The sequence below is a fragment of the Camellia sinensis genome, chromosome 7, assembly GCF_055761805.1.
Source record: "Camellia sinensis isolate YWXY chromosome 7, ASM5576180v1, whole genome shotgun sequence".
Lineage (NCBI taxonomy): Eukaryota > Viridiplantae > Streptophyta > Magnoliopsida > Ericales > Theaceae > Camellia > Camellia sinensis.
Window position 1 is genome coordinate 73,864,077 of NC_138967.1, and position 12,700 is coordinate 73,876,776.

A 12,700-nucleotide genomic window follows, 5' to 3' on the forward strand; every position below is an offset into this window, starting at 1 on the left:
TACCAACAAAATTAAAAGGAAAATTTTATAGACTAGCTATAAGAGCAACGATGCTTTACGGGACTGAATGTTGAGCTACTAAGAAACATATGTATTAATTACTGAGATGGAATGCTTAGATGGATGTGGTAGAAAAGATAGAATTAGAAATGAATATATTCGTGAAATGTTAGGTGTAACACCTATTGAAGATAAATTGAAAGAGAACATGTTAAGATGATTTTGTCATGTACAACAAAGACCTATAGATGCAATAGGAAGGAAGAGTAGGATCTGATGTAGAAGAATAAATACCTTCAGTGTATGATTTTGTGGCCTATTAGTTGTAGCTTAGTTGTAGTCTATAAATAGGTGATGTAATACCATTGTACTCAGCTTTTTTTTTTTTTTTTTTTTTTTATTAAGAATTTGCACATTGATTGGAGCAGAGCTTTGGTTTCTCTCTCTAACCTTTAGTGGTTTACCCCTAATTGGGAATTTGTCTTCTCCCTCTCAAATTGATGTTGATTTGCATTTTGAATGCATTAGGTTAGAATCACTATAAATGGGGTTGTTAGGGAGGGGAAGACCTAAGTTGACATGGTATGTAGCTGTAAATAAAATATGAATTTATTTAATTTTACTGATCATATAGCCCTTAATATAGTAGAATGGCGAAAAATGATTCATGTAACCAACCCCACTTGATTGGGACACAAGGCTTAGTTTGGTTTGGCTCATTTTGACACTTAACGTATTTATTCTACTACATCACTAAAGCATATAGATCTTTACATCATATATACACATACAAAATCTGGAACATGAAGCCTTCAATCACTTTTTCTAGCTACATACATTTAGGGCCAGAATTCTAACTATTGTGGAACTATCATATATTGACTTGTTATCAATGTATTACGCATGGCTATTATTGTAACTAAACAAGTTACTTCTTTTCTTATATATGTGAATATTTTGATTGGAAAAAAAATATTAATTCAAAGACAAAATCTTCTTGATATTTGATGCTTCAGTGTTTTAACAGAGCATTATTTGATATTCATGCTGATCATTACAGGTACTGTCTCGGCCATCTGCTTGCTTACTTAAGCCAGTCCCCAATATGTCTCCAACTTCTGATGATGGAGCCAGTCTTCTTAGTTTCAAGAGAAAAGACCTAATTTGGGTACTAATAATTTTTCTTTGCATCATGAAGGGCATCATATTATAACTGAATAGTTGTATTGAAATACTGTCCATCAATTCTTTTTTTTTTTTTTTTTTTTTTTCCCGAGGTTTTACTGATATTTTGTTTCATCCCACAGGTGTGCCCACAGGCAACAGATGTGATTGAGCTTTTTATCTATCTTGGGGAGCCTTGCCATGTCTGTCAACTTCTTCTTACAATTTCGCATGGTTCAGATGATTCGACTTTTCCGTCAACAGTTGATGTACGGACAGGACGCAATTTGGATGGGCTTAAAATTGTTGTTGAGGTTTGATTTCTTTCTTTCATCTTCTTTATTTATTTATTTTTTGTGAATAAGTTGGACATCAGTTCCACACTTGCACTTCAGAATTATTATATGTTGTGACAGAGAAATTGGTATTGCTTATTCAGTTCTTTACGAGGATTAACCATAGTGTGTTGCTGGGAGTTTACGTCGTAATTTTTACAAGAATTTTATTGGTAGATCTTGGATTCTTAAATTTTGGTCACTTTCTCTCTTTTTTTTTTTTCAAATTTATTAACGTTGGGCTTTTTTTATTTTATTTTAAATTTATGTTTTGATCAGAAATGAAGATACTGCACAAATCTAGAGAGATATCCCACATAGATGGAAAATGAAATGCTAGTTTGGTACATTAAGAGTCAGGTGGACTGCTACTCAGTAGACCCACTCCATTTAATTTGCTGGGCTAGCAGGTTGCTATGGCATTAGTAATGGTATGAGAGCCAACCCTGGTCTTGTAAACAACATTGTGGTGGTGCATTAGAGGAGCTGAGGCTCTTGAGGGGGTTAGAGGCCTTGGGGTAGTATACCTTGTGCTGCATATGGGCTTCTTTGTGGTCAATTATGACCTATTTGGCCATGGGCTTCAGTAACACGACGAGGACGCCACACATTTGAGTGAGAGATATAGTGTATCCTACATTAATGGAAATGAAATGTTAGTCTATGATAATCTTTATTAGTAATTTGGTGTGATTCTATAAAAGAAAGGATGCTCCGAGCTTAATGGAATGCTCTCTGGGGAACACGAGGGCCCTTGCCGGAGAATTCTCTTCCGAGGAGGTCGTTCTTTTGAGCTTACAAAGGAGGCGGAAGATCAGATTGGGCTTTGTCACTTGGCTGTTGTGGAGCGAGGGCAGGGCCTTCGCAGAGCGGTTGTCCTTTGCAGCTATGAAGTCAGTTGGTTTTGTGCGAAGCTTTGTAAGTCATTGCGGGAACCAGGTCGTTTGGCCTATTTAGGACTTTTCATCGGTGGTTGCCGAAGTGTGGCAACATAGGTTCAAGGGGAGGAGGATGGGGCCTCTTCGGTCCAAATTGTGGCTACAACCGGTAACAAAAGAGAACAAATCTTTGTACTAGAATCTGGTTTTGGGGATGGATAAGACGGGTTTGCTCTGGTTATGGAGGGTTTTGCCTTTGGGAATGGATGGGTTAAACATAAGAAGAGACTGGGAAGTATGGGCGGTTCGAAAGAGGTGTCGTTGGTGGGAAGAGCACCTTTTCGGAATGGGGATGAGGGAGATGTGGTGGTAAAGGAGAGAGAAGAAAGGAGGTGGTTTCTGAGGTTGGACAAAGCTCTGGTGGGGCGGGTGGGAGAAAAGGGTTTGGAAGTACCGATTGTCTTTGATTGGGTGCACCGTTGGTGGAAGTCGTCAGGGAAAGTGGAGGTTCTCGGTATTGGGGGTCAGTTTGTCCTGTTCGTATTCTAGTCGAGACACAAGGCTAAGGTAGTGCTGCATCACAGGTGGACCATTGCTGGCCAAGATCTGATTCTCAACTAGTGGACACATGTGGCACTTTGTGCCAACGATAGTGCTCCGATTTTGACGCAAAGCAATTGGATTAAGGTGTTGGGCCTCGTAATTCACCTCCGAGGCCTTGCGGTGTATCGTGCCATCGGAAGTAGATGTGGAGGCTTTGTAGAAGTAGATGAATTGATGGACTAGTTGGGTTTTGTTAGAATGAAAGTTCGAGGTTTGGCTAGCAAAATCCTTTCGCGGGTCTTAGTTCGATGGGGGTTATGGCGTTACTCTCTCCCTATTTGATCGGAAGCAAGGCCGGTGGTGGAGTCGGTGGCGTTGTCGGTTGAGCAGTGGCGTGGGTTTTTGAAAAAGGAAGGTGCTGGGCTGGAGCACCATGATCGGCAGGGATGGTGGAGGCAAAGGAACTTTCCAAATCCACAAAGATTTGGGGAAGATAATGTGCCTGGTCAACAGGTAAACCCTTTAAAGGGTGTAACAAATCATGTTCAGAGGCCTTGTCATCAGCAGCATACAAGGCTGGGTCTAGTGGGCCAAAGATAAAAGACTTGGGTTCAAGATAGGGTAAATGGGTTGAAAATGGGGGGAGATTTTTTAGGATCCTCTAAAGCAGGTATTTTTGATGTATCAGGAGACTCTAATTTGGCCCAAGACTCTAGGGTTGGGTTAGGGTACAAGCAATCTAATCCACCTGCCCAGAAGTTAGGTTAGGAGCCTAACCCGTTAGTTCAACGGGTTTTCGAGGTTTTGCATTGAGGCGTGGGCTCACGATTGATGGTTGAGACATTGGTGGCTTCACTGTCTACAACGAATGAGTAGGGGCCTTTGGGGACAAAGGCTGACATCTCCACGGAGAGGTATGTTAGTCCCACTGCTGTTTCTTCTCGTCACGATTTGAAATTGGAGCTGGACAGAGACTTGTTGCCATTTTTTCAAAATCAAAGCTTGGTTCTGATGTCTGACAAGGGAGATGAGGAGAGGGATTTGTGGGGCCGACGTGAGGCTTCTGGGCCAGATTTGAACAATGGTGAAGGAGGGCAATAGGTTGACATGTGTGAGAATTTGCCTCTAGTTTTGTGCCCGTTAGCTGTGGATTTAGGGGAGTTTTATGAGAACGAGCACAATGGGACTATTAGAGAGCTGTTGGCTTGTTTTGGAGGGGGATGAACCTCCTTTTCTCCGGGTGAGGTGTCTGAATAGGATTTATCTTAGATCAACTAGGTTAGTAAGATGCTTGGCGTGTCATTTGAAGGGTATAAGGAAGAAGCCATGAAGCTAGTTTCTGTAATTGAGGTATCTTAGAGAGGGGGTGGCTCTTCGGGAAAGGAGGTTCAGGTTGTGGGTCAGAAGGGAAAGGAGGCTAGGGAACTGAGAAATCTGGAGTGCACAGCCAATTATAACAAACACCCGAAAGAAGGAGGTCGGGCTTTGAGAAAGGGTCGTGGTGATCAACTATTGTTGCTATGCGGTTAAAATTTTTATGCTGGAACGTGCGCGGTTTGAATGATAAGGGGAAGAGGGTTTTGATTCATTCTCTTCTAAAGAGTGTGAAGGCGGATGTAGTGTGTTTTCAGGAGACAAAAATGGAATGTATTGATGAGGAGGCGGTCTAGAAGACACGAGAGGGAGTCGTTTTGTGGAGTGGACATATTTGCCGGCTATTGGGGCAGCCAAAGGGGTTCTAGTGGGTTAGGATCTATGAAGCATGGGTACGGGTACGAGTATTGGTACTGGTACGATACGGGTACGTCGATACGGTAAATTCAAAAAAAGTAGGGTACGGGTACGGCTTGGTACGCTTGTAAAAAAATATTTATTTTTAATTTATAGTAATGTAAAATTAATTAAATGGTTTAATTTGTTAAGATTTAACCTATAATTAACATTTAATGCCAAAAGTAAATGTATAAATCAAAATTAAATGTCAATATATTTTACAAACCATAGTTTAATTTTAAAAACATACTAAGTATAAAACTAAAAATAAAAAAGAAGTCTAGTTAAAGGGGTTTTATTTCTATAGTAGAAGAAAATATTATTTCAACTGAAGTACGGTACGGTTTGAGTATATATTAGGTACGTCTGGGTACGCCAAAAATTAAGAAGAAAAAATTTGGGTACGTGTTTCGTGTACCCGGTACGTATGAAGAAGTACCATACGAGGTACCATACGCCGGTAAATACCCGGTACGGGTACGGCTTGTTTTTCGAAGTACCCATGCTTCATAGGTTAGGATCGAAGGGTGGTGGTGAAGGAGGAGGAGATAGGTGGCTTTTCGCCATCATGCCTATTTCGTTGTGTTGAGGATGATTTTTAGTGGGTGTTCATAGGAGTGTATGGACCAGTCAGGTGATTAGAGCAGGATCTTTTTTTTTTTAGAGAAGTTGCAGAGCATTACTTATCGATGGGCGGCTTCGTGGTGTGTAGGTGGTGATTTTAATGTGGTGCGGCGGCCGGAGGAGAAGTTAGGGTTGACTCCTGCAGTGGGTTCGATGTAAGCTTTCTCTTCTTTTATTAATGAGTTGGAGATGATAGATTTACCAAGGCTGGGAGGGAGTTATACGTGGTCTAGGGTACGACTGTTCTCTCGATTCGACCGGTTTTTGATCTCTGGGGACTGGGAGGAATATTTTTCTCAAGTGGTTTAGTTGAGACTATCACGTCCTATTTACGATCGTTGGCCTGTTCTATTGGACAGCTGGGGGAGGGGGGGATTCGGAGTGTCGTGATACCTTTTCAGTTTGAGAATATGTAGCTGTAGTCAGAAGGTTTTGTGGACAAAGTTCAGACCTAGTGGGAGGGTTATATTTTGTCGAGAGATCCTAGTGGGCGGCTGGCCTAGAAATTGAAGCTTCTTAAGGTAGATCTGAGAAGATGGAATAAGGAGGTATTTGGTTGTGTGGAGATTTAGAAGGCAAATCTTTTCGCTATGTTATAGGGTTTGGATGTGAAGGAAGTTGAGGAGGGTTTATTGGAGGAGGACTTAATAGCTCAGGAAAAGGCTAGGAAGGAGTATGGTCATGTAGCTCGCATGGAGGAGATTAGTTATTGTTAGCGATCCAAATGTTTGTGTTGAAAGATGGGGACCAGAACACAGTTTTTTCACTGCATAACGAATGCTCATTGGCGGGCTAGTCAAATAGGGAAGCTGCGAGTCAATGGCGTGGTTTTATCTTCGGAGGAGGAGGTGAAGGGAGGCATAGTTAATTTTTATCAGCATTTATTTTGGGAGGATAGAGGTGACTGGAGACCGAGTTTGGATGGGGTTCAGTTTGATGTCATTTTGTAGGCGGATAGGCAGATGCTGGAGAGACCGTTTTCAGAAAAGGAGGTGGTAGCGGCAGTGCAGAGTATACCTGGGGACAAGGCGCTAGGGCCTGATGGTTTCACTTTGCTTTTCTTTCAGCAATGTTGGGGAGTGGTGAAGGCAGAGGTGATGGCTATGTTCGAGCAGTTCCATTAGAGGGGGCAGTTTGAGAGAGTCTTAATGCACCTTTTATTGGTTTGATTCCAAAGAAAGCAGGGGCAGAGGACATCCGGTATTTTGACCTATTAGTTTGCTAGGGAGTGTGTACAAGCTCTTCCCAAAAGTTTTGGCTAATAGGTTGCGGGGCGTTTTGGAGGGAGTGGTGTCAGAGTCTTAGAATGCTTTTGTGGGCGGGCGTCAGATATTGGATACTGTTTTGGTGGCTAACGAGTGTGTTGATTCGTAGATTTGGCAGGGGCAAGCAGGTATTATTTGTAATTTAGATATTGAAAAGGCGTATGATAATATGAGTTCAAAGTTTTTGTTATATGTACTGGAAAGGATGGGCTTTGGGAAGTTGTGGAGGAAATGGATTTAGTTTTGCATCTCTACAGTTCGGATGTTGGTTTTGGTGAATGCGACACCAGAAGGTTTTTTCCCTACCTATAAGGGTTTGCAGTAGGGAAATCATGGGTGTGTTTGGTTTGTGTTTTGAAACATGTTTTTGGAAGAAAATTTCCAAAAACATGTTTGGTTACAAATTTTCTTTAAAAAATTTCAAAATTACTTCTCTCTCTATTACACATCAATCAATCACTTTTTCTCTCTCCTCTCTTCTTCTCAATCTCTTTTTTTCTCACACATATCTACTCAATTATAACAAAATATTAAATCATTCCAAACTCCCAAACTCCAAAATATTTTTCAAAATATACAAGCAAACAAACCAAAAAAAATTCTAAACTCTATTCCCAAATTTTAATTTTTTTTTTTTTTTTTTATCTCAAAACACAAACCAAACACACCTCATTTGTCTCCTTTGTTGTTTATTCTGGTGATGGAGACTTTGAGTCGCTTGCTATCCATTGCGGTTCATAGAGGTTTGTTGGCGGGCTTTGAGGTAGGTAGGGAGCAGACTTCTAGTTTGGTGGTATCTCATTTGTTTTATGTTGACGATGCCCTTATTTTTTGTGGGGCGGATGCTCGTCAGATCAGGTACTTGAGGTGTATTCTTTTATGTTTCGAGGCAACATTGGGGCTTCGGCTAAATTTGGGCTCCGGCTAAATTTGGGCAAGTCGAAGATGATTCCGATTGGGGAGGTGGAGCGATTACCGGTTCTGGTAGCTATTTTGGGGTGCAAAGTGGCAGCTTTGCCCATTTCTTATTTGGGCTGACCTTTGGGTGCTTCTTTTGAGGAGAAGAGGGTGTGGGATGGAATGATGGATCAGGTGTAGCGGCGTTTGGCGGGTTCAAAGTGGCAACGATTATCGAAAGGAGGGAGAATCACACTAATCAAGAGTGTCATATCTAGTATCTCAACTTATTTCATGTCGGTCCATGTGATTCCTATGTCAGTTGCGAAGAGGTTGGAGAAATTGTAATGGGATTTCTTATGGGGAGGGGTTGAAGAGGCTTTTCACTATCACTTAGTAGCTTGGGACTGGATTTGTGTTGCCAAGGCTAGGGGGGTTGGGGGTTAGGTATTCGAAGCTTAGTCTTATTTAATTTCGCTCTTCAGGGGAAGTGGTCGTGGCAGTTTGAGGTGGAGTAGGAGCGGTAGTGAAGGAAAGTGGTGGGGGCAAAGTATGGGTTGGGATGGGAAAAGTGGTGTATAGGTGAGGTGCGGCAGTCACATGGGCGGAGTTTATGGAAGGGGATATGGTTAGGTCAGGAGGAGTTTTGGAAGACGGTTTGTTTTCGGGTTCAGGTCAGGTTTTAGAAGGATAGGTGGTGTGGAGCAGAAACTCTAGCGGCGGGGTTTCCTTCGATTTTGTCGTATTGCTCTTGATGGGGAGGCGAAGGTGGCATCTTATGCGCATGTGCAAGAGTAGGTGGTAGTCTGGAATGTTGGCTTCTGTCGTGAGGTGTAGGATTGGGAGTTGGGGCAACTGGTAGATTTGTTGGGTTTTTTGTATGGCCTTCGGTTTGGGGGTAGGAATGGCAACGGGGCGGGGCGGGGCGGGGCCGGGGATCACCCTCTCCGTCCCTGATCCCCGATGGCCAAAACTTCCCTGTCCCCGGCCCTGATCCCCGACGGGGAACCTATCACGGTCCCCATCCCCGTCCCCAACAGGGATCGGGTTTCCCCGACCCCGAATATTCCCCGATCCAACTCTGTTTCAACATTCAACACCATCAACAACTTTCAACATCATCAAAAAATCATACACAGACACACACACACACACACACACATACTTGTATACATTCACACAAAGACACACACATACATTATACATACCCACAGACACACCCATACATGTATACAGAGAGAGAGAGAGAAATGGGACGATGGAGATCGGCGGAGATATGAGATCTCTGTGTGACTGAGGGCAGCAACGGAGGTGGAGGTGGAGGTGGAGGTGGAGGTGCACAACGACTGAGGGTAGGGCAGGGATCTGAGATCTCTGGAGCGAATGGCGGAGGTGAAGCGGCGGTCGAGGTGGACAGCGACTCTGCGCTAAGGAGGCGGTGTCGGATGGGTGCTTTTTCAGTTGTTTGTCTTTGTATTGTGTTGGTCTCTCACCAACTAGGAGGTTGGAGCTCATTTTAGCTCCAAGCTCCTCTTTATTGATGTTTTTCTATCATATGTTTGTATATGTGATTCATCAATAAAGTGTTCTTTTGCCGATCAAAAAAAAAAAAAAAAAAAAAAAAAAAAGGAGGCGGAGAGGAGAGGTGCGAGAGTGAGAGAGAGGAGAGGTGCGAGAGTGAGAGAGAGTAGAGGAAAGAGAGAGTGAGAGAGAGAGAGATAGAATAGAACATATAATATATATTAAGGGGTATAAATAGCAACTTTAATTCGGGGGGCTAACGGGGACGGGGTCGAGGCCGGGGGTGAAAAACATATCACCGTCCCCGGCTCGAAAATCATTGGGGATTTATTTTTGAGTACCATCTCCGGCCCGCTGGGGATATTTTTCGGAAAAAAAAACCGCTCTAATCGGGGTCGGGTCCCCGTCGGGCCGGTTTCAAATTGCCATCTCTATTTGGGGGGGGAAGGGAACGATATGCAAAGGGGTTTTTTCGGTGTCCTCTTTTTATCATTTGCTTGTGGGAGGGGATGGTGCTCTTTTTTCTTGGAATAGTGTTTGGGTGCTAGGATGTCCGCCTAAAGTCACTTTCTTTGTGTGGACAGTGGCTTTAGGGCGTATTCTGACTATTGATAACTTGATTCGTCGTTGTCATATTTTAGTTAATTGGTGTTGCTTGTGTTGTGGGGATGTGGAAACAGTAGACCATTTGCTTATCCATTGCTTGGTTGCTTCACGTCTGTGGATGTCTATTGTTGCTCTTTTTGGTCTGGTTTGGGTTCAACCAAAATCAACAGTGGAGATGCCGCAGAGTTAGGTTGGGGGAAGGATTGGGAAGAGATGTCGGAAGGCGTGACTGCTTGTGGGTCATTGTTTGATGTGGTTGGAGCGGAATAGGCGTACCTTTACGGGTGTGACTCGGTCAGTTCCATGGTTGGAACAGCATTTGCTTACTATGCTACATAGTTGGATTACCGTTTCAGTGTGCTGACTTTTGTAGATTTTGTAGATAATTTGATTAGTTAGTTGTTTTGGTTTTGCTTTCTTTTTGGGTAGCTTGTTAGCTAGCCCTTTAGTTGGTTTTTGTATACGTTGCATCGCCTTGATGCTTTATCAATAAAGTTTGATTATTTATCAAAAAAGAAAAAAAAGAAAAAGAGGAGAAGAAAATGAAATGTTAGTCTAGTACATTAAGAATCTATCTGTTAGACTACAATTAGCAACTTGGGCTTAAGCATTTAGGGTCATGTTGGTAGACCCAGTTCATTGAAGTTGTTGGGCCAATAGGCTACTTGGGGCGTTACATAAGAGGCCTGTTTATATATAGAAAATAAGTAATAAAGAAATAAAATCCTACTAAAACCATAACTTATAATTATACTAAATTCCTATATTCTTCAATTTAATGTCATCCAATGCCTTTTTGATCCCCATCAAGATGTCATTTACTTGGTGCTTCCATTATCAAAATATGGCTTGCTGTTTAGTGTTATCACTTTGCTCTTAGTTACTCATCATTTTCCAAGTGGGAACTTGTTAGTCCAACACAAAACCATATACATCTACATGTGTGAATCACTATACTAGTTTCTAAGCAGGGTTATTTTTGTTGACCGGGATCTGTGTGTGCGTGCTTGCATGTGTGAATTACTCTGCTAGTTTCTGACCAGAGTTGATTTCTGTTGACAGGGTGCTTCTATACCTCAATGTGCAAATGGCACGAACATGCTGATACCTTTACCAGGACCAATTAGTGCAGAGGATGTGGCTGTCACTGGTGCAGGTTCACGCTTCCATTCTCAGGATACTTCTAGTCTTGCATTGTTATATGATTATGAAGAACTGGAGGGAGAGTTAGACTTTCTTACTCGAGTTGTCGCACTTACCTTTTATCCTGGCGCGACTGGAACAACCCTGTTAACTCTTGGTGAGGTACAAAGAATTTTTTAAAGTATGTCACATGATTCATCTGTTTGTTCTTGTTTAATTATATTAGCTGCTTATGGAGAGTCTCTTTTCCACTCACATATTTGATGATTGCTAGGTACTTATCAACAAAATATGTGTATATATATTTGATGATTGCTTGGTTATATAGAAGAGATGCAACGTGTGGTTTCAAGAGATTTACAGTGCAACAACTGGATTCTTTGATATTCTTCAAAAGATCCAAGTATTGTTAATTAGGAATTTAGTTTACCTAAGCCGGACGGATATGGACATGGGGCCATTGGACATGGATACGACACTATACGGACTCAACAATTTTTGAAAATATAGGATTAGGCACAGGAAGTTCACAACAATAAGTAAATAAATATTTATATACATACATGAAAATAATAATAATTTCATCAAATTTTTTGTTGTTGTTACAAATACATTTATATTTTTTGCTATATTTAAATAGTTATCATTTTTCGCATTCTATTTATTGGAAAAGAAGTGTGAACATAAGAGTTATTATTCATTTCATATAGTTCTATTTAATATTTATAAACAAATTAGAAGATTTAGGCTTTAGAGTTCTTAAAATTAGGAAAACATGAAGGAGGTGAAATTAATAGGTATAAATCTACTCAATTTGAATCATTAGCTCTCAATAGTATTATAATTTTAAAAAATAATTAGAAAAAAAGAATTTGCAGTGTGTTTTATGTGAATCTAAGCGATGGATGTATATGTCCCCCAAACCCAAGTGTCTCAATTGTGTTTGGTTGTAAATTTGTTTTTGTTTTCTAAATAGTAGGAAAAAGTTGGATATGTGTCTCACACACGTTGGGAGCAGTCGGACGAGTCTTTTGTCCAATACAGACAAGCCACCTTAGAAGTATCTGTGCTTCTAGCTGTGCACCCATAAATGTTTCGTGAACAATTTTTTGGTTGAATGAGTATGTAGGAATAGTAGAGCAAGAGGTGGTTGATGAAATTCTAAATCTTTGTCAATGTAATAAGACTTGAACAACCCTTTCTGATGAGTGTATTTCAAATGACCCTGTAATTGCTCTGTCTTTGAAAATGCTTGTCCAGTGTTATTAAAGGTGATAGGCGCACTAAGGCACCAAGGTCTCCTGGGGCCAAGGCGAGGCGCATCCTACACCGAAGTGAGGCGCATCTTGTATGAAAAAAAAAATTATAATTTAATATAAGTAACTAGTTTAGGGTTCAATATAAACAAAATGAAATGTTAAATATTTAGTGTTCTTCGGAGCTTAGGAATTAGGGTTAATTTTTTTTCTATCATTGATTTGGGATTGAATGCTCAATATATTGGCATCTCTAATAAGAGTAGAGATCTTCTGTAACTTCACTATATTAAATCAATGGCCAGATTTTAAACAAAACCAATTAAAGCAATAATAAAAAAAGCCCTCAAGACACAAGCCTTGGGCCTTATTGTGCCTTGGACCAGTCAGGAGCCTTATCGAAGTCGCCTTGCTTGGAACACTACAAGGCGCAAGCTTTGGGCCTAGGCACACGCCTAGGCATGCCTTATAGAAGTCGCCTGGCCTGGAACACTACAAGGCGCAAACCTTGGGCCTAGGAGCACGCCTAGGCATGCCTTTAATAACACTGTGCTAGGTCTAGTATCCTTTTCATTTCTTTTCTTCTTCTTCTTCTTCTTCTTCTTCTTCTTCTTCTTCTTCTTATTTTTTTATTTTTTTATTTTTTTCTTCACTCTGCCCTTTTTCCTTTATGGATAATGAAAATGTTAGTTTAA

General features: G+C 41.2%; 1 protein-coding gene across 6 annotated transcripts in view; it reads left to right on the top strand.

Annotated features, from left to right (window-relative positions):
* Window positions 1–12,700, top strand: part of LOC114257548 (putative phosphoinositide phosphatase SAC9) — a 64,173-nt gene that overhangs the window by 23,285 nt on the left and 28,188 nt on the right. For all 6 annotated transcript variants that reach the window (XR_014335499.1, XR_014335498.1, XM_082878214.1 and 3 more), the window contains 3 exons: window positions 1,061–1,168; window positions 1,308–1,478; window positions 10,669–10,911. Coding sequence is in view for 4 of the 6 variants with exons in the window: in XM_082878214.1 (XP_082734340.1) it covers window positions 1,061–1,168; window positions 1,308–1,478; window positions 10,669–10,911 (522 nt within the window). In the remaining 2 variants the exon portion in view is untranslated. The remainder of the gene's footprint in view (window positions 1–1,060; window positions 1,169–1,307; window positions 1,479–10,668; window positions 10,912–12,700) is intronic.